Source organism: Halyomorpha halys, unplaced genomic scaffold (genome assembly GCF_000696795.3).
Source record: "Halyomorpha halys isolate HHAL.00 unplaced genomic scaffold, Hhal_1.1 Scaffold200.1, whole genome shotgun sequence".
NCBI classification, from domain to species: domain Eukaryota; kingdom Metazoa; phylum Arthropoda; class Insecta; order Hemiptera; family Pentatomidae; genus Halyomorpha; species Halyomorpha halys.
In genome coordinates, this window is record NW_027105652.1 from 386,711 (window position 1) to 410,192 (window position 23,482).

Below are 23,482 nucleotides of genomic sequence, written 5' to 3' on the forward strand. Positions count from 1 at the left end.
GTAATAAATTCATAATTAATTAACATTAATTCTACTTCACTTCTAATTGTACTTCTTGAAACAATAAAAATATAACCAATATGTCTCAATTATTAGCATTTTATTATTTTAGATTTATCTATCTACCTTATTTTATATAAAGTTAATTATATATTTAACTATCATATTTAAAAGGCCTATAAAATACCAAAAACAAGTTTGGTTTTTAAACATTAAAGCTATATTTAATATTGAAAAAAATAGTTACCATAATTAAAATACCAAGTGGTGTCCAACAATTTCTCTTGATCAACAATCATCCTTGATTGCTCTCTACATTTACATGTACTTGACAACATAACCTGTAATAAGATAAACAAATTACATAACAATTTAAATAAAATAAATTATTTTAACAATAATTTTTCTGAAGAAATAATTATTGATAGAAATGCTCCAGACTGTTGATATTCAACCCTAACATGGATAAAAATAAATGATAAATTCTTTACAATATTTCAACATTCTTAGTATTTTTTTTCTTATACCACTGACCAACTCCAATAGAGTGGGGTCAACAATCCCACTAATAACTACTGTATTTACTTGTTACTAATCTAAGGAACATTTCCATCACTTGAATGATTACTGTGAGGCGGCCTTTAACGATATTAATATACAAAGAATGAATTTTGAAAAACAAACATCGCTGCCTACTTTAAAACCATCAACTAAATTGATATCTATACAACATCCATGAAATAAGATTTTATTATTATATGCAATATCCTACTTCATTATTTGGAGAAATATTAGTTATACAAACAGATAGTAAACTGGTACATGTAGAAATATACGGATTCCAAACCTGAGGAAAATTAGTAGGTCTGGACATAATTCAGAAGCAGATGCATTAGCCACTTCATTTCCTAGAGAACTTGAACGTCCTGGAGTGATGTTAAAGAAATGGGCAATAATTTATAGACACAAGTATATAAACATAGGATTCATCCATTGCATCTTTTTTCCTTCTTTTCCAAAAATTCCTGATTTGATAAAAAAAAAAAAAATATATATTAGATATAAAGCATAACTTGAAACAACAAAGCAATAAACACAGATAAAATAATTTTGCAAAGACGTATATTTGAAAAAGGGCATTAGCCGCTAAAAAGAAAACTGACAAAAACCAAGATCAGGTAATCAAACATTGAGGCTGTTTGAAATTTTCGAATCCATAGATTTAGTTTGTAAGAGTTGGTAATCGTTTATTATCGTGAAAGCTTCATACCCTTAGTTCATAGACAAACATTTAAGATTATATCTATTATTCTCATTATTGATGAGAGAAAAAAAGGTTTATAAACCTCATTTATCAGGTTATTTTGTAATTTTGGGGTGTTAATAACCTTAAAAAAAGGTTATAACTACTTGCATTGTTGCTGTACTCAATAATGTTTGTGCATCTAGTACATGCTACAATCTATTCCTAATAATTGACACAAAGTAGATTAAGAAAATATTATATTGTGTATTTTTTCCCCAATAGATAAAAACTGTTCTTGTGACGAGTCCTTCCACCGGTAATAGCATAAAAATAAAATAAAACTATTAAATTACAATTATATGCTGATATTATCTCAGACATTTGGTTGTTACTAACACAGTGGCTTTAAATAAAAAAGATATGTATTATTAGGTTACAGAATTATGATTGTGCATACAGCACTCCCCCTAATCTGGCATTATCTGGATGATACAATTGCACTTAAGAATGGATATCATCAAAAAGTCAAAAAATACATATTTTTAAAATTAGATAAGGAAAAATGGAGCATAGATCACTTAATTCCTACAAATGACCTCAACTGGTAAAAAGGATAGAACAGTAAAATTTTAATAAAGAGAAAATTAGAGAGGTATTTTAAAGTGAGAATTGTGGTAGTCTGGTACTTCCTGGAATCACTAAGCCCAAAAATGAATACTTCATAACAGCCAAGGGTTAGATTAGGCAGCTGGAACACTTGGATTTCGTCAAAATAAAATTAAAATAAATCAATAAAGAAACCAAGTATGAGATATGTACAGAAAGCAACAGTTCTCATTTTTCAAAAGGTGGTAACACTGAAGGATGGTGATAGGTGGTCTCCTGAGCACGAGCACCAGATATCTACATCAGTACCAAAATTTGTATGTTAGTGCCTCTATCTGAAAAATATGTTAATAAGAAATCCTGCCAATTGTGAAGTGCACACTGCTGTAATGTTCCTTCTCGAGAAAGCAAAAACTCTGAATGAGATTTTTGTATGGATCAAGACTGTATTATGGCAAAGGTCCTATGAACCGAACAAACGCGTTCAAGTTGTGTCATGAGTTTAATTAAAGAATAGTCCAAGAGCCCAAGAGGAGAAAAACCTGAGTTATTTCAGCCCAATATTTTATTGTTTTAATGAAAACTGTGTATAGTTACTAGTCAAAATTGATGAGTCTGCCAAGTTTAGTTAGAAGTAATAAAAAATAGGGGCTGTTTCTAAATATAAAAAAAAAAATATACAATTTTCCATTTGAAGCTACAACTTTAAAGCTACCTCTTACACAACAGCAAAAGAGTAGAAGAGTGATTTCACAAAATTTCTAGATCTTTATAACACAAAACAATTACAGAAATGCTGGGATATCAAACACTGTGCTCAAAATTTGAACATTTTTACTAATGTTGTGCCTTAAGTGAGAGATTATTGCTGCAGCATGATACTGTGAGATCCTATAAAAGTTCAAGAGAGCAATTCAAAACAAACAAAGAATGCAGATGAAGGGAGAGTGTTGCACGAAACCGAGTCCGCTGTCTATGAATGTATTTATATACGAGGAAATGTGTGTGTATAGTTTACACATACTTTTAATTCTCCAATTATTCATCTAATTGAATAAAATGAGTTTTTCCCAATTATAAGGGAAATAACACCCCAAATTAAAAATAATGCCAAAAGAGAGTTTACTGTGTTAAAAAAGGTTTATCTTATATACACACCTTTCAGGTAATAAATTTCTTCAATCTTACAGCACATTATATATATATGATAAAATAAACATGTACGCAAGTCATGTTAAATATTCAAAAGACTATATATGAATAATAATAATTTGTATTCACAATTTATAGTGATGTAAAATTGTGGCTAATTATTTATATATAATTTAACCATGTGATGTTTAAAAAAAATATGATTCGAGGGTACCCAATATAGAACAATAATAGGAATTCAATAAAATTAATTGGTTAGTTAAAAAACTTGTTTAGAATAGTTCTGAATGTTGAATAGCATTCAACACTAAGGCTTCATGTTCCTTTCTTCTTCGTTCATTCATTCTTCTTTCTTCATTTGGTTTTTGTAATATTAATTGAGCAATGATTTTGACATGAAAAAAATTGAAACTTAAAAGGCACAGTCTAAACAAACCATTTTAGCTATTGAAAACAACGTATATAAATACTAATTTTAAATAATAAAGCCTTTGTACCAATTTAAATATCTCATATCTCTTTTAAAACGAAAATATATCACAGCTTTTAAACGTACTAAACAATGAAATATACTAACTTACTTTATTAACCTAATAATTAAAAAAATAGAAATAAAGCTCAGTAGACAATAAGCTTTCCTTATGAAGCTTAGTTCAATACACTCTATATACAAGTAAATAATACTTATTACTAGAAAATAATTACAAAATATGTATAATATTTTTTTTAGAAAAGCTACTATTTCACAGCACCTTCCATTTCAATGGCAAGTAACTTACACTGTTCGTTTCCTTTTTTTGGATGATTTTGTTTTTTGTCTTGTTTTTCTTTTCTCTTTTTCATTCTCTCTTCTAGGTTCTTGATTTTCATTATAGTACGCCCGTGATGTTAATGAAAAGTTAATTAGATCTTCAGCTGCACTAAGGTGCTGAAACTCTTTGAGCTGTGCAGGGGTTTTGAACTTGGGTCTATTTTGTTCTTGATGTTCAGGAATGAATGTTGTAGTAAATGCTCCTGGAACTGGATTTTGATCCACAGGAATATTTGGTATGTTAGACTGAACCATTACATTATCGTATTTAATATCAGCAGGGTTAGGATAACTGGGATGGGCAATGTAATCAGGCATATAATTAATTGGGGGAGGGGGAGCATTGCACGTTGAAGGACGGTTTATGTTCATCGCATTGAACCTGAACTTCTCTTTAGCCAGTTCCACCTCAGCAATACTAATCATTGGTGTATTAGGGTAAGACATTTCATCTTTAGTATATGAATTAAATGAGAATGCTTTCCGTTTTTTTAGAGGAAGATTGGAATGTTCGTTTTCCTCTTTAATAAGTTCTTCAATTTTTTTGAAAACCTCATCTATTTCAGTTTCCCAAACTAATAGTTTAAGACCATTACTTTCATCTAATGAATCGACCATTTCTTTTAAAAATTTTTTATCAAAACCATCAGAATAAATTCCATTTTCATCAGGTTTATCAGGAAGATTGGAAATGTTAATGAGAGCAGTTTTCCAATTTTTTAATACTATTTCATAATTTTGAGTGCATCGGGTACAAGAGCACCTAGGTGTCTTAATATCTTGTTCAGAGAACAAAGGATACAGGAGATTAATCCATGAACGTTTATTCAGTCTTGATAGAGATGATGATAGTTCAACATGGAACTTATAGACTTTGTTATCATTTGTTAAAGTGAAATCATGAATTAAACCTCCTTTCTCAGGAAGTACTTCATTATTTTCATTATGGGGTTCTCTGTTATGTTCTGGTGATCTTTCCACATTATTTACTACTTCAGAGGTTCTTTCTTCAATACATTCTTCTAAAGGCCTCTCTTCATTGTGTACTCCTGAACATCGTGGATTGATATTTACTACATCAAGTTCTCCTGAAGAAACTTCTTCATCATGTTCCTCTAATGATAATTCTTCATTATGTTCCCTTAAAGGTATTTCTTCAGCCTGAGTTTCTTCATTATGTTCTTCAATAGGAATATTTATTCCCCCTGGTGAGAAACATTTCTCATATAAAATACCTTGAGCTCTTAATTCATCAATAGATTTAGGGTTCATTATAACTTGTTCTGAAGGATTAACACCTAACCTCTGAGGTGGACAGTGTTCTCCAATACTCGAATAACTCTTATAAGTCTGTTCCTTACTGGAATCAATTTCATGTTTGCTCAACGAATCGAAAATAGTATTTCGTGTATTTTCAGGTACTTTTTCAGCAGTAAATTCTTCTGATTTAGAATCAAAGCCATAATCATAGCCATTCTGACCATAATAAGACTGCATGTTGGGCATACACCAGGGGAAAACCACATTTTCCTTTGATTGAGAAGATTGTGGCTCGAGTTTGATAGTTGGAAAATCAGTAGTAAATTCTGTAGGGCTTGAAGGAAGTTCAACCTCAGCAGCCACTTCCATTGTATCAGCTTCACAGAGGCTATCAACTTGGTTCATCTGATTTTTATCTTCTTCTTCAACTTCAGGTTTTATGACACTAATAGTATTGTCTTCTACAGCTTCAAAACTACTTTCTTTGTCATCTTCACCAATGTCTTCTAAAGGAATTTCAATCTTCTTTCTTTTCTTTTTCAGATCATTTTTACTCATAGATCTAAGACCATTTTTAAGCTTATGCAATTTTTTATTATCAGACCCATAAATGATTTTATTTAATAATAAACTATCCCCAATATCACTGTCTAAACCCATATTTGACCAATCATTCATTAACAAATTGTGGTCATTATCCTCCTAGAACAAATAGAATTATCAGATCTATTATACTTCAATAATACGTATACATTTTTATGCCATAATACCATATATAGATAAAATAAAATAATTATTATGCTAATGATAAAATAATTATTAGCTGATTATACCAGTTAAACAAATATGTACAAAACAATACCTTTTCATCAGTGTTGGAGCTACTATTTAGAGACGCAAAATTGTGACGATCTATAGCACATTGTAGTTTCGGATCAGCAACTGCTTTCAAGAACATCTAAAAAATAGAAATTTATGATTAAGGGTGCATAATTAATAAATTACCATGGGTTATCATAAACGTAATGAAATCATATAGATTTTATCAAGCTATACATTTCAAAGGTAAGGTTCTTAAGTAGGATAAGAATTGCAAAAGATAAGAAACAAGTTTACATCCATACCATTATGAATCAATGATACACATCAGAGAAAGAGAAAAAGAAAAAAAAAAGAAAAGAAAAAAAATAGTACATTTTTTTAAAAATATTGAGTAGGGTTAAACATCATTATGATATATCATAATGATTAAACATCATTTTCCATACTTTGATGCTTACAACCTTTTACCGTTCCAACCAAGAGAGCATGGTATCATTAAGATCATTGTAATAAACTTATTTTTACAGCATTGAAGGTAGGTTATAAACTTTTACCCTTCCAACTTAGATATAATTTCATGTATATAATTTTATCAAAATAAAAGAAAGATAGTCCAGGTACGGTTAAAGAAAAAAATACTCATAGTCATAAAACTATTTAATGTGAGCCAACATTTCGTCCCAAAGCATTTTTATGCTAGCCTACAAAGAACTGTTAACACAATAATGACTAAACTATTTGATTTTATCTTTCCACAGTGACCAACATTTTATCCCCCTCCAAAGCTGTATTAACAGCTAAAAAGAAATGCTATGCGGTTTTTAAACACTAGTAATGATGTAATTAGTAGGCTGATTTTCAGCAAAAACTCTGTTCATGGAAGTAGACACACTTGGACTGCAGCTAGTATAAAGTATAAATAAAGACTACTTCATTTTGTAACATGAAACAGATCTGGAGCTTTAAAGGAGTTGCGGACTTAGTTCCTCTAAAAGATGTTAGTATACATAGTAGGAAAACTATAATATTCTCTGCAGTAAAAGTGTCGATAACGATGCATTGGGAACATAATTTATGATTCATAGTGTATAGATAACTTTATAATTGATAACCAACTTGTCAGTAGTCACTAAACATCACCATGTTAATGTACCAACCAAATCCAAGTGTTAAGTACCTATGAACCATCATGAACCAATATTCCACACTCAATTTAGATTGAAATAGATTACTGCCTAAGTTGATAAAAAGAAGGCATTCCACCCTACCATAATTAACAGAAGCCTCTATCAAACAGCGAAAGATAATGGTGACTGAATGATTAATTTTAAAGTCATGAGCATAGACTTCCCCTAAATGAATATTTACAAACATACCAGGAACTTATAATCAAACAGATCATATACTGGTATCGTCAGCACATTTAAACTGGTTGAATGAGTTGATGTCAAGTTCTACCAATGCCTGGGCATAGACTGATAATTTTTTGATTGCAGTAAAGGTGAAAATAAGATTTTATTAATACTAGATCAAAGTAAACATTTGGAAAAAGTTTAAAGAGTATTTAGCAGAAAGGACATGAGAGGCATCTGCTAAGGAAGGAAGACATCCAACTGAATATGAATGAAATACACTTGACAGGTAATAGAAAAAAACAATGGACCAACATTTATTTCTCAAAAAGACTTAAAACCTAGAAGAAATTGATTTTGTCGACTGATAAACGTTTTTTACCAATGATTGATAGCTGGGTTTCAACTGAATATGGATTAAATTAAATATAATAAAAAAAAAAAAACAGACCTTGATTTTATCCTGAGCTATGTACTTGGCCTCTAAAAGGAATTTTGTGATGTCTGTCCTTGCCTTGGGAATTCTTGGTAATATATCTCTTAATATACTACAACAGGAAACCTTTTCTCTGAAACCAGGCGGCAGTTTTAAATGTTTTTCTGCCACTAACTGAATCTTTCTTCTTTCTTCCCCACAGCTCATTATTGCCTTCCATAGTTTAAATGCAAGAATATACCTTATGAATGTCAGTACATAGCCAGAAGAACCTGGACATTCCCTTAGCACTCTCCTATCACACACAAAATCATATGTTAAAAAAGATAAATTCAATCTGAAACTCACAAATATAAATAGGTAAAACACATATTGATTTGAAATACTTAAAATATTAAATTATCTGTTTCTTCTAATTCTTTTATCTTTAAAAAAACAAAACAAATAAAATCATTACAATAAAAAAATTACTAACTAAAGATAATTATAATTCAACCTTAAAATAATTAGAAATTTTAATACTGAATATAATTGTTATAAATGTACATGAAAATTTTTTCTAAACTGTTCCACTAAACCATAATTAAAAACAGATTCACTATAAAAAATATGCTATAAACAACTGGTATCCAACGTTATAAACATGCATTTGAAATCCTAACTAAAAGAAGTAGTATATTCAACTATACCATAATTTTGTCACATTAATAGAAAGAAACCTAACCAAATGAGTAATTTAAATTACAGTGTTTCTAGAACAAAATGAGTGTTTCTAGATTACGTTTATGTAACGCTTTAGTTAAATATTAAAATTCTAATTTTTTCTTGATTTAGCGCATTCAACTAGCTTAAATTTCAGTTAAGTCATCGTCTTGACTTCGAATTCCTGAGATATGGAAGTTTTCTCAAGATATGACTCATTTTTAACGAATGTTTACACCATTTCCAAATATTACAAAAATTATTTAAATTCTACACCGGAATGATTTAAATACCAAATAAATACTTTATGCGAAAAGGAGTACTACGTAAAATAAGAAGTTAACAAAACAAACAAAATGGCGGCACATCCCCTCCTAAACGCTCCAGCACAATCAATCTTCACTAACACCTTCAAGTTCGGAAATACGTGCAAACAAAAAGTTAGTTATCAGAGACAACACGTTGGTGTCGTGAATCGCCACTTTTTTTTTCTTACTGTTACCCTCGATTGAAAAATAAGTAATAATTAGGTACAATGATGTCAGTTGAGAGTTTGCTTCCTTTTTCTACCCATGGGTATTTTAAGGGCTATATCAAGTATACGTTATAAGTATAGCATTGTGAGCAGCCCTATTTAAAGTCATGTAAAATGATAAATGCATGAGAGCTCCTAGCGGATTTTCTGAGCAACTCGTTTAGTAACCTTTCCTTCCAGTAAATTAACCAGTAATTTATTACAACATCCCTAAAATAAGTAAATGTAGAAGTGTAAAAGTTTAGCTACTGATTATATTTTTTAAAAAGTAAAAAAAAACAAAAAATACAAACCACGAGTAAGTAACCTAACACAACAAATAAAACGGTGACAAGCTCAGCTGGTCTGTTTCCTGACGTCATTCTCTATTTAACAGACCTAGTAACTGACTCTCAGCCATGTTACATGTTATATCGTTTTAACTAGGTAAAAGAAGGAAATATTTCTCCATTTAACATGGTTTAACATGTTAAACTAAAAATCATGAATACCCCTACTGTATGAGTAGAGTCAATGGCGCATTGATACTATGAGTCGCCACATAATAGTCAAATGGCATTAGTCTAGTGACAATGTGTTGAGGTCAACAGGAATATATTTAGTCTAGCCTACTAATAATCTGGTGCACGCGGTATTATTTTAAATATATCCCTTGATCATGGAGGACGAAACAGAAAATAGTGTCGATAATGAAGATTCAATAATTTCAAAACATAATGCAGATGATTCAGAATACTTAAGTGGTTCAAAAATAGAAGTGCGAAGAAAACGTTAAACAGAACCCTTGTAGAGTAATTAAGAAGAAATCGATCATGATACGGAGGCTGACTGGTCCGATATTGATTCAACTAAAAATAATGAAGCTTTCGAAGATTCACTGGGACCAAACATATTCCCTAAAAATACGGATAAAGGAGAAGATGCATGCTTATTGGAGATAATTTATTAAAATTCATTTTTACGGAAACCAATAAATATCACGTATACAATTTCCATTGGTACAAAGCTCAAAAAACTGAAATGGCTTGATGTCTATATATTTTCTAAAACGAGGAGCCTTAATATATTTAAGCAAATATTGATATTTATAAATTTGTCTGACACTGATATTTCTAAGAATCCTGAACGACTCTTCTAAATTCAACATATAATCATTATTTTTCGAAAAAGTTTCAAGAATATTTCAAACCTAGGCAAAAAATTTCCATTGATGAGGGTATGATACGATGGCGTGGACGACTGAAGAGTTTATGAACATTTTACTGTAAATTCTACTAAAACTTAAAAAGTTTCATGATTTCTTACTGTAGTTATTTGAAGTCTGGATTCAAGGGAGTTTACCAGATACTGAATACAATTTAAATATCCCAACAACGTTGCGTGGTCCACATTATGATTTAGTACAGAAACTATCCGGACAACTAACTACAGCAGCACCAATTGGTTCTAATTTGTGAAACTAGTTATACACTACTAATTATACTATATGAAACTAATAAAACGTAAAAGGTGTCGTGTGTGCTATGCAAATAAAATACGAAAAACCGCCAACCTTATGAGTAAAACTTGTTAAGTTCACTTATATTTAAAACATCGCTTCGCTTCATATCATTTAAAGAAGAAACAATAGATGAATATTTATACATAAAACATGGTGATTTCACTCGTATAAAACTGTTAATTATTACGTTTGATGATATATATTTATTTAATAAAAATATTTTTACTTTTTAATTTATTATTGTAGTTCGTTTACTGGGATGTCTAGCAAAATGGCTTAAAGAAATACCCAGTTTTTGTTTTGTTTTTTTTCCCAAATTTTCCCTCACCAAGGAAAATTTAGTCGACCCGACAATATTTTATACCTCATAAGATATACTCGTACATCAAATTCTAATGATTATACATTATTCACAACTACCATTTGTTAACCCATTAAAATAATTTATTAAATGTTGATACTGTTAAACTTACAATTGGGAATTGGAAGTTCATGAAGGTATTTAATGGTTAATTTTTAAATTAATTAAAAAAAAATGTTGATACAGTTTAACTTTGATAGGTTTAAATCGTAACACAAAAAGAATTTGTATTTTTTAAAATCATTCGAAGGGTGTTATTCAAGTGGCTAATGGAAATGGGTATTTTCAAGAAAATTTACTTTTAAAACCATTTTGTATTAGGGATTTTTACGATCCGACGCGTCCTGAAGACATGAATCGCGATTAACTATCGGAAGTAAAACTATTGCTTACGACTAATGATAATTTACGTGCAAACAGCGAAGAATATTGACCAAACGTAAATGGCCCAAATTATTAGAAAAAAATTATATTTGCTAATCAAAAAGTCTTCAGATCACAATTTTATGTATGAGGTACAGAACATTACCCTCATAAGTCATGAGGATCTAGTTGCCCAGAAAAATGGTTGACAATAAGTAGCGAAAAATGCTTGCTAATGTCAAGAACAGATGAAATTTATAATTCTACAGAATTAAGGAGAACTTAGGTACACAAGTTAAACAGATCATGGTAATCGGTATGATCAATCTATTAAAAAAATCCCCAGTGCCCGAGTTCTCAAGAAGAACTTTATTTCGAAAATAAGCCAATCAAAGATATGCAATGGCAAATATTGCTTGACAGTCTGATAATACAGCAAAAAGTGCGGTGATGGGAAAAATATTTTAATGAAATCCTTAACAGAAAAACAAATATAAGGAGAAATAACAAGGTATTAATCAATGCAGTGATTCCGAACAATGACATCATTGAGGTAAATAAAATCACTAATGGAGTACGCTAAGAATGGAATACAGTGGAGAATTAGTGACCGTTTAGAAGACTTGGAATTAGCTAACGACATTTGTCTCCTGGCACAACGCTTTGGAGACATTGAATAGAAATTGAAAAAAAATTAAAATAAGAATCACCAAAGGTGGGTCTTTAAACGCAGTTAAAACTAAGGAAATGAGAATAAACTGCACAATCGAAGATAGGTTGTAGATGGAACAAAATGAGCCTATCGAAATAATAAATGGATTCCTTTATCTAGGAAGTAGATTAAGTGAAGACGGAGGAGCTGAAGAAGATACGCAGAAAAGCATAGGGCGCAAACCAAACGAAGCATTTGTCCAGTTGGACTAAGTTCTCAGGGTACTAACCTACATCTGCTCAAAACATATGTCCTCTCAGTGCTCTTGTATGCATCTAAAACTAGGACGGTCACTAATAGAACTAAGGGAAAACTCCAAGTAGTTGTTAATAGATGCTTGAGAAGAATATTTGGTATCCACTGGCGGGAAGTCTTTTCTAATAAAGAACTGGGGCAGAGGACTAACCTTAAGCCAACGGGGGAACTAATCAAGAAAATAAACTGGATCTGGATTGGTCACACCCTAAGGAAGGCCCAGCTATAGAGAAACTGAATTGATTGGAAACCACAGGGTGCTCAGAAGCAAAGGCGACTAAGGAACACAAAAAATTGGCAACTGATCAAGATCAGTGGAGATAATTTGTTGAGGCCTTTTTGCTTCATCAAAAGGCTAAAGTGATTACTACAGCAAAAACTTTAAAACTGCTCACTTTTTCTTAAGAAAAAATTTTGTGGTATATCTTATTTAAAGCGTTTTATGGTTTCTGTAATTTGAAATATAATAAAACTCATCTAATACAATGGGACCAAGCGACAATTTTTGATTTTTTCGACATATTTATAAATAAAAATGGTGATACCAAACCAAAACTATAATATCTTAATTTTACACAAAAAGACGAATGGATTGGTGTAAAATTAACTTCGAATTCATCCAGAGCTAAGGCAGAAAACAATAATGCGAAATTGGTAAGATTATATAAAATATTTTTTTCTCCTTCCAGAACGAACGAGCGTGAGGTTGGAAAAATAATTAGATCCGGATACATGTATAATATTTTGCGACCAATAGTTTCATTTGGAAAATGGAGGTTGGAAATAGCTAGTAGTATTTAAAAGTTTCATTGCAACTAGTAGATCCCACGTTCGTAATCTTCACTGCTTTCTCGTCAAGAACAAAATTTGTCGTACTTGCTTCTCCAATTTTGCAATTATTTTGAGCACTTGATGGACTCCGACAGTCTTTTAACTTCAAAGGCTTATCGAAGTCATAAAGATATAACTTAGGTCTTCTGGGGTCTTGTCATATCGCCCTTACGTTATAAACCGGAGATTACGATCTTTAAGCCTAGAGAAAAATTTTAGCCTTTATTAAACTTTTATGTATACAACTCCTAAATAGTGATTCCTAGAGAAAACTTTCATTTTAATGAATTAAAGTACATTAAATCCTACTACAAATTTTATACCGGCATTGTGGCCGAAATGACGATCGTAATACAACATTCAACCAACTTTGAAAGAATGGGACTTCTTAAAGCATGTACTTCGGAAACGGCTACTTTATATTTAAATTATTAGAATGAAAGTTTTTATCGTAAAATGTTTCGTTCATAAAGAACCTTTTTGCGCCTTTTGAACCTTTGCACAAATATACATACAAAAGTTCAAAATGTCGTATTTCTAGTAATACGCTCAGAAGTAGGTAACAAAAATTGCGTTTCAGTTGTTATTGTACATCGCAAGTAATTAGCTTAAGAGTTAATTATATTTTGGTCAAATTCTCGAATAGAGAGAAAAATAAAAATGTATCATTCATAACGATAGTTGAAACATGTCTCTAGAAGGTGGTAAGTTGCTTTTTCTGTGAACATATTTTTTATATGTACGTAACTACCTATATTTTAAGATTGATGCTTTGCCATTTGAGAATGAAATCTATAGAAAGAGCCGTTTTTAATCTGGATAGATATATCCAGGAAAATAGTTTGTTTTTTTTTGCAAGGGGATATCTGATAAGATTTATACCATACTATGTCGAAACCAATCTCAAACTTCAACCAGTTTTTAAAATATAAGGTGTGAAAATGAGGAGATGGTTGGGATTGCGGTCAGTGAATCAATATTACTAATAAGTAAAACTTGTCTTCACTGATCGTTGGCAGTGGCCAACCATATTCTCTTCACTTAAATATATCCTCGGTCAACAATTAACTTAGATTGTTGATTATAACTAACTAATATAATTAACTAATCATTATAAGGCGTGACAAGGAAAATACGTTTCGCATGCGTAAGCGAAAGTAGGGAATGGAATTAGCCTAGTTCAACAGCCGATCTCCAACTTCTCTCAACTTATAGGATTTCGAAACTTAAGAATTTAGCAATTTTCGAAATATAGGTGTGTACAACTACAATACGTTCACGTATGCGTATGCCAAAGTAGAGGACGGTATCTGATAAAATTGGTCCAGAACCAACCAGACAAGTTACTTCCACTTGATTCCCGAAAATATTTTCAAAATTGGATTAACTGTAAGATCGATTACAATTAAATACAAATTTCACTGCAGACTGACAGATACGAAACCAAATTTGTTCTCTAATTTCTTATAACGTAAAATAAAAGTGAACTTTTTCGATTCAGACAACATAAATTTATTGTATTTCTTTCATGAATACAAAGTATGTGCAACTTTAATAGTAAGGAAGCAAAACGCCATTAAACTACATTATTTATATTCTAATAAAGTATTTCTCTGAAACATTTCAGAGTAAAATAAAAAACTAATCTGATGGATTTGTTGAGTGCATGTGGACTCCAAGTTCATAACACTTCTGGATTTTAACCAAATTCGATGTTACAGCTGAAAACTGAGCTGCTCTTTCTATGGTATCAGTATTTTGTTGCACATTGCCTTTATTAAGGAGAAAGAGTAGTTTTTAATGAAAAAAAAACTCTAATTTGTTTATGTAAGTCTGGTTTGTAACATTCCATATAGTTTATAGGGCCATTTCTGACTTCCTTGCAGATTGGTAGAGTTGTGTTGAGGTCAAGATTATTTTTATGATTTTCAATTGTATTAAATGAAAAAATATTTCCGATTGTACAAAGTGCACACAAAATTAGAAGATTCTTCTCGTTAAGTAAAACAAAAAAAAATTCAAAGGAAAAATGAATTCTTTAACTTATAATGTATTCAGTTCACGATCGACCCAGTAATATACAACGAAATTCGAAATTTTACGTTGTTTTTGAGTTTAATTGTATGATTTTTAGTTTTGTTGCTTATCCTTCTTCTTAGGCTCTACAGTCCAAGGTCGACTTAGGTTTCCAGGACAATTCAACCCCACTCCTGTCTATCCAGATCTCTTCTCCAGCTTGTCACTCCAATCCTTCTCTTTTTGTTCTGGGGAAAGTTATATCTTGTGACCTTCTTTACCATTCTTTCATTGGGTAACCTTTCGACATTTCCAAGCCAGCTAGTTCTTATAGAAATGCTAAATCACATAATATCTTCATGTCCAATAAGGCCATCAAATTCGTTAATATTTCCTATACACCAGGAACTCCTCCTTTTACTTACCATAAAAGTAAATTGTATCCCTCTGCTTAAACAGTGACCAATCAGAACGATGGTCTGAGTTCAGAGAAAGAATATCATAATTTTTATCAAATTAATTACTTTGAGAAGTATATAATAAATTTTCAAGGCATTAAATAGCTGCATTCTGTTACCTGATCAAAGGTTTGCTTATAGAAGAGAATATGAATGTCAGCATTCAGTTTATAGCACTTTTTAAGAACTTGTCTTAAAACAAAAAATCTGGTCAGAGGTTTCTCTCCTTGGACCTTCTTATAATAAATATTAAGCCTTGCAGTCAAGATATTTGCTAATAATTTTATTCACAACATTTTTGAAGAATGAATAAAATTATATCTTATCTCACAGAATTATATCTCAAATAAAGCAATAAAGTTGAGTTTAGCTAGATTAAGGAGTTTTTATACAGAAATATAAAAATTTACTGCGCATTTTTCAATTTTTTACTGAATAAAAATCTGGTCTCTAATAATAACCTTTAAACTAATTTAGAGAATAGGAAGAAAACAATGACACAGATATGTAAAAAGATACAATTTTTTTGCAGCTCCTAAGAGTGCAGTGGCAAGGACTTTATCATTTCAGTTTCATCAAAATAACTGTCCCTACAGAGTCCCACAAAAGTCAAATTCAAACCATCACGACTGGTAAAAAAAAACATCAATATTGCTAACAGCTGCTAATAGAATAAAGAATAATTGAATAAAATTGATATATCAGTTTGTGCTACAACATATAAAATATACTCATAGTTCAATGATTTTTCTTAACCATTTGAAAAATATGTAGAGAAGTGGAACAGTTGAGAAAAAAAAAAAATAAATAAAGCATTATATTTAGATTATGGATATATTTTTAAGTTACCAACCTAAAAATAAGATCACTAAGCTCCCAAGAACTCTTAGCAATCATTTTTGCTTTGAAAATAGTATCGAGGATGTAATCATGAGAACTACCTAAAATGCATTTAAAAATGTTAGGACCACATAAGTTAAAAAAAAAAAAAAATTCAAAAAGCAGAGCTTATTAACTCACCAAAAAAAACAATCAGACAAGATGTTATCTTACTCGCTATTTTTGGCAAACTTTCGGTGCCAGACCTAAGGGTTAAAATATATAGAATTACTAATCATTTACATAAAAAAATTTAGGAATACTTCAAATTAATGATTGAATAATTGCATATCTAAGAAGTAAGTAAAATACAAGATTTTTGTGAATAATAACAATTAAAAGCAAATTATATTATACCTAGATGCCTTAATTTCCAAATCCATATACAAGGCCATAAGATCAGACATTTTCGCCAGATATGAGGAGTGCTCAAAGGGCTGAAAAATAATTCCAGTTTACTCCTCTATCTTTATATTACTTAAGGTGTGGTGTTCAATGTTCAATTTTACAAAATATCCTTAATAACATTGAAACTAGCAACATAATATTTAAAAACAAAAAGAAAATAAAAAAATAAATAAGAAAAGAGGAAGTAAAAAAAAAAAAAAAGACACCAATTATAACTCAGAATTATAAATTATATTTGATTATTTGGAGTATAATTAATAAAATTTTTATTTCTTTGTGAGTAGTGACAGAAGTCATATATTTTACAGATTCAAAAGGTGTGTGTCCTCTAATAGATCAGTTTGCCATTATGAGACATCACACGATTTCAACAATTTAAAATTCAGCAAGGTTGGCAGTGCCAGGAAAAAAAAAGTATTTGCCAATTGCCATGTAATAAAAATACATTGAAGAGCAATAACTTGTACCATCTTCGTATTAAACGATAAACATAACATTAACTACCATGCCTTATTTCGTAGTCAAGCCATGCAATAACTAAAAATAAATACTTACCGGCTTTATATCAGTGTATGACATGTGAAAAAAGATCAAAACGTCTCCCATGTTGGATTTCAGCTTTGAACATCTATTTGGTCTAGAATAACATTCTTTAACTGACTGACTAACATGCCTGCAAAAAATTATAAGAAAATCAACAACAGATCGATTATAAATTATCGATGCTAATGGAGAAAAATAATCTTAAATATAAGGAAAAGTTGATCAAAAGTGAGAAATGAAAAAAAGGAACATAAAAGGATGTTAATTACTTTAATTTTAAAATACAAAAATCAATCAGGAAGGGGAACAAAATCAAATTTAAAATAAAAGATTTTGGAATTTAAAAATACTAGATGCTTTTAATATAATCAATATTTAACATGATTTAAATATGAGACAAAAGATAATTTACTAAGAATGTGTCCCATAGAATCTTTTGTTTTTAAGTTCAGGTAAATTTAATTGATTGAATTTTAGTAAAATTAAAAATTCATGTTAAACATTATTTAAAATACTTGACTAATCTTTTTGTTTATTTGTCACAAAGAACTGATTCATATTCGTTTTAACAGTTCTTAAGAACATAAAATAAAAATGAATGAACAGTTGAGGCAAGTTGAAAATTATCTCAACTTCAAAAACTACTTAAATAAGTTAAATCAAAAGCTACAAAGGTATGAAAAAAAAAATGAAAAGTGCAAGCACTGAAATATACTGGTTACATGGAAAGGTATGATTGGATTGATATGAAGAGTGGAGCCTGAAAGAAAAATATATAACAACAAATGATTTTAAATTACAATATAAATTTCTTCTATAAAACTAATTAATAATAATAAAATATTAAAAGAACAAGTGAACTCATAAAATATTTTTGAAATCTCATACCATAACTTTACTTTAAATGAAAAAATGTTATGTAAGCTCCTAAAAGAAAGAGATTTTGCCTGCTTTGACGAGGTCTACTGTGTAGATACGGATGGATCCACAAGATATGCGGATATGCGGATATAGTTGCTTTTCCTAAGAAGGGGAAGTCGGCAATCATTCTGGATCCCACCATGAGATATGAAAATAACGACCTTGACCAGGCAAACAAGGTAGACAGGGAAAAGAAGGAAATCTACGATAAATGTATCCCTTTTCTGAAGGAGAAGTTCCGTGAGGGCTTCAGAGAACGAGACTTCAACGTGAGAGGCCTCTGGTTCGGAACCCGTGGAACAATTCCCAGCACAACTAGGAGCTTCATGGTGAAGCTTGGGGTCAACGTCCAGGACGTGGCTAGGATGACAGAGAATATAATATTTGACTCCCTGGGAATCATACACCACCACATGCATGGAAATTAATGAGTAATGGAGTCATCCAGAGGAAGGATGGCATGCATGCATCACATATCTTATTTGATGTTTTATATATTTATTATTTTTAATATTTGTTATATAGGGAACTTTGTTGATAAAATGAAATAAGGGTTGTAAAATGGAAGAGAAAGAAAAAAAGTAATAAATCGAAAAACTTGTATTTACTTTGTAAACTGGTATTAATTGTAAAAGAATACTGTGGAAAAAAAAATGTTATCTTTCTATTATATTATATCATATAAAAATATGTAATTTATATATGTCCGATCACGGATTGATCAGTATGCTGTGTTATGTGGCAACCCGATATATTTGGGCAGCATGAGTGAATAAATTTCTTTCTCTTCTCTTGTACTTACAGACCAAAGATGATAAATACTGAGGTGGGTGGTAGAAGAACAATCAAGAGGTTATTTATAGTACTAATAAAGTTTTACATTTCAATCTGATAAAACTTTTGCTCAATAAGTTTAACTTGATTTATGACCCACAGCTATACAGTGAAGAAACATTTCTTCAAAATAAAATATTAAAGAATAGATTAGTTCAAGCTACTAAAATACTATTACCACATAACGCCCCACACTGTTTTAGTAAATATGTATATTTATTCTTTTGTAACCTGTGCTAAATACTACTACCGTATTGTTACTAACAAACAATAACTTTCAAGCAAGTTATTTTGATTTATTTTCTAAAATTTGGTTTGTACTGCTAAACTTCATCCTCTCATTTTGAAATCATTGGACAGAAGTTCCTATGGTCTAAATGACCGAGTCTCACAAAAATGGTTTGTGTGTTTGAACATCCTTTTCGATACTTTTTTTTTTTTTTTAAAAAAAAAGGTTATAATTATTAGATTTTTTTTTTTTTTTAAATGTCAATCATTACTTTTTACAACAATAGTCACCCATTGCACCTATTTCGTTATTTCTAGATTTAAAAAAATTATTAATCCAACTTGGTTGTCATTATCGTACTATTGAAAATTTCGAACAAAAAATTATAATATTGGCCACTTGCTGAGTTTACAACAGTGAGTCAATAGAAGGAGTATTATATACTTCAAAATGTAATTTAAATTATAGGGAAAATCATTGGAATATAATCATAAAATCGCCCATAATTTAACATAAAAATCACCCACATTTGCCTCTAATAAAGTGTGAAGTAAATTTTTATTAACTTCATGAAATTATTACTTTTGTAAGTAATATTTTTCTATTAGAACGTGTAATAAAATTCAAATATTTAACTCATATTATGCAAACTTCAGGAAATGAATACTTAACCCTTCAGCACATCGAAATGCTCTGGGGAAAACCATTTATCATTGTTTCGATTCTTTTAATTAATTAATCTGTAAACATTTTTCTTCTCATTTTACGTACGGATGTTTTCTTTCTTGACAGAAGTGATACTTTAGTGAAAGAAATAAGTGAAAACAAAACGACTGTTTTTATATTTAAATGAGTTGTTTTTCTTAATCTCACTCAAGAGACAAATTAAGGTTAATAAATTTAAAGCACCAATGAAAATGAAATTTAATGACAAAAATGATTCGAATGAAGAAAACATAAAAGACAAAAGAGGATTGATTCTAATACTGACCACAATGTTCATTTATTCCTTCTAAAAATGTTAATAAAACTAGAAACATTTTAATAAGTATAAAATTAATAATAGTAAAATAGTAAACTCTCTTCACCGGCTGTAACTAGAGCAACTAAAGTGGAAATGTAATGTAAAATTGTTTATGTTAAAAAAAACATTTTGTTGCACAATTATAATAAAACAAGTATTATATAAAAATTAAATTACATGAATACAATGAATATTATACAGTTTGTGATTGGGATAAAATTCAAGTTGGAATTTAATTTATTCTAAAAAAACATGTTATATCTTCTTTTGTTATAAAATATAGTAGTAAAATTGATGTAAGAAAGGACTAAAATCATAGAGAAAAAATCAAAATGTAATGATTTGAAACAGATTTTAGTCCATTTGTGTAAATGAGTACTTGATCCCCAAGCTTTGTAAATGATTATATACATATATATTTGTAATGAAATTCATGAACAGAAACAGAACACCTTATTAATTTTGAAAAATGCTACCTACACCACGTGAGCTGAGTGCACCATTGAGGAAGGCTGGTTGCAAAACAAATTCCCTAAAAGGAGAGGGGGTAGGTGTCTCCTAATATTGCCTGTGAAGTACAAATTATTTGTCTAACAGCATCAATTTCAGGTGCAATGATTGTTTCACAAAAGTTATTAAGCGTAGAAAAACTACTTTAATTTTCAATTTATCTATAACATGTGCATTTTCATTGTATCAATTAAGTTATTCAAAATAACTACTCTTTATTTTCCAAATAATTAAATAATAAATAATCAACTCTTTTAAAGTCTTCTAGTCCTTTGGGAACTGTCAACATTAAAGTGACAACCGGAGCATTAAAATCACAAAAACTGGAGGCATCCAACATTTTTATTTATGTATTTTTAATTCATTATGAAGATTATTTGAACGAGCCCTGTTCGCTATCACTCAGGAACTGCCACTGATTTCAGATTGTGATACATTTAGCATTGCATTCACTAGAGGATTAAGATATGTTTTAAAAGATTTATGTTATAGGTGTTTAAACGATAAATTATTAAATATATTTATGTTATTATATCTGGGGAGAAACATTTTTTTTTTGTTTGTTTCTAATCATATATCATGAATAATAGATAGTCAGGAAATATATCTGTATTTTCATTTGACAAATGGAATTTCGAACACAAACAGGTGGCCTATTTTCTATGGTAAAATTAAATTAAAAATAAAAGAGACAAAAAGTATGTACAAAGTAAAACGACAGGTAGTGATTAACAAATATAAAAGAAATAAATAATAAAAATTAAATGATAAATAAATTAAGTTATAAATAGTAGACATTACAACCAATAATAACATTTGCTTGTTTTTCAAATTTAATTTTCTCAATCTTTAAATTCCATAAGAATTGCTGCAGTTTTAGACTAAAAGGAGCTCCACCAGGATCATTCTTTCAAAAGTCAAGACAAAAAAAAAATATTTTGATTGATTACTTCTATAAGCTTTGACATAGTGAGTCCATGATACTATATTCTATAACCATTATATTACAATGATGACTGATATAAACCTCAAATCATTGGTACATGAGTGTATTGATATCATATATCATGTTGATATATGATTGCATAAGACCTCAATTACTATTTTGAAACAAAATGGAAGACAATAATGCTATCCGAAAATCATCAAGAGGAAACCTTTTATTTATAAATAAATCCTGGAGTGATCTCTGACTGTAGTGCCGAAAATAGAAAAAATCGACCTGTAGTAGTTTAGAACCTTTTTTTTTTTTTTTTTTTGTTTTAAGTTCAATTTATTGGCGAGAAGTTGCTCCACAACCCTATTATAACGAAATATATGTGATGTTAAATTTATGTTAAGTTTCAAAACGATGGCCTAGACTGAAAACCAGGTATCTCAAAAAAATAAAACTTATAGATTATTAGATGGATAAGCGCGTATCTCATTACTTGAGTGGAGAAAAAAATAATCTGATAAAAATTGATAGTGCTGTACTCTATCGACGAAGAATCCAACCTTGTATCTTTCTCTGTAACCATAATATTAAAGTTAATATAAATTTAATTTTTTTGTGTGATACAAGGTTTTAATTCTAAGCCATCAAAACTATTTTGACGATATTTTTATTTCTTTATTTACATTTTTTATGCATTCCAAAATTGCGAGTAAGCAAATATGCGCACGTGGGCTAATTAGATCTTTTGATTATAGCAATAAATACACCACTTTGGAATCCATCATTAATTGCACCTTAACCTTACTTTTCACTTGGTAACACTTTCCTCAGCTCAAGATCTAAGCAAGCAAAATCCCGATTTTCAAGATTTAAATCGAACCTAACATATATTTCATGATACTGAAATCCCCATTAATGTGAGGAAACCTTTGTTAACAATTTTTTTTTTCCAATACCAAATTCCATCTAATACTTTCGGAAACGAATGCGATAACTTGTTTAGTAAGATGAGATGTTTTTTTATGAACATACGAAAACGGTTCATCTGAATTATCCCAAAGTTAAGATTTATGAAAAATGGAACAATACAATAAATATTATCAAAGCCTTTGACACTATGTTCAATGATTCAAGCGCAAATTTATCTTTACCCAGACAGGACTAAATTTAAAAACAGCTCAGACGAAAAATTATTGATCATGAAATACTGGTGTATTGGTAATTACGTACCCAAAATTTATGGGTAAATTATGTATCCCATAGAAATAGTGAGAGGAAGCTATACTGTCATTTATCCTTGGTGAACTTTTTATTATTTTAAACTACTTAAAAGGATTCTGAAACAATTTAAATATTTGTTCTTTGAATTTTGTAACCACGGCTGTTTCCCCGATTTTTTTTAGTATTCCCTGACTTTACCCAATTCTCTCGGTCGCTAAACACCCTATCTCAGATTATAGCAAATTTTATTCATACAAAAAAGAATATGACGAGCTATTGTGTCAGATTTCGCTCAAAATCAGAAATATCGTTATAGTTTCTACAAAAGCAAACTTAATCTGGTAAAACCTTTCTTTATTTTAAGAGTTACGTAGATCCTTTTAAAATATCAACCTTTCGGTATTTTTCTTTGCACTAGGAATCTTTCACAATTGAGTTTGTATTGAATAGTTTATGTGGTAGTATAAATACAGAAGAGCTCAGATTACACCAACGTCAACCAATCAGACTGTTATCTAAACTAATCTTGATTATTTGTCTTAGATTTTCTCTGCGGT

The 23,482-nt window shown here is 30.0% G+C and overlaps 1 protein-coding gene across 2 annotated transcripts in view; it reads right to left on the bottom strand.

The window, feature by feature from the left end:
* The window catches only part of LOC106679396 (uncharacterized), a 34,640-nt gene that overhangs the window by 3,214 nt on the left and 7,944 nt on the right, over positions 1-23,482 (bottom strand). The window contains exons 3-11 of one of the 2 annotated variants that reach the window (XM_014418527.3): positions 17,262-17,379; positions 16,656-16,735; positions 16,440-16,504; positions 16,273-16,360; positions 7,701-7,980; positions 5,938-6,033; positions 3,011-5,777; positions 848-1,025; positions 248-341 (exon numbers count right to left, since the gene is read on the bottom strand). In XM_014418527.3, coding sequence (XP_014274013.1) covers positions 3,780-5,777; positions 5,938-6,033; positions 7,701-7,980; positions 16,273-16,360; positions 16,440-16,504; positions 16,656-16,735; positions 17,262-17,379 — 2,725 coding nt within the window. In that variant the 3' untranslated portion in view covers positions 248-341; positions 848-1,025; positions 3,011-3,779. Of the gene's footprint in view, positions 1-247; positions 342-847; positions 1,026-3,010; positions 5,778-5,937; positions 6,034-7,700; positions 7,981-16,272; positions 16,361-16,439; positions 16,505-16,655; positions 16,736-17,261; positions 17,380-23,482 lie in introns of those variants that run through there. The other variant, XM_014418528.2, reaches the window with a different exon arrangement.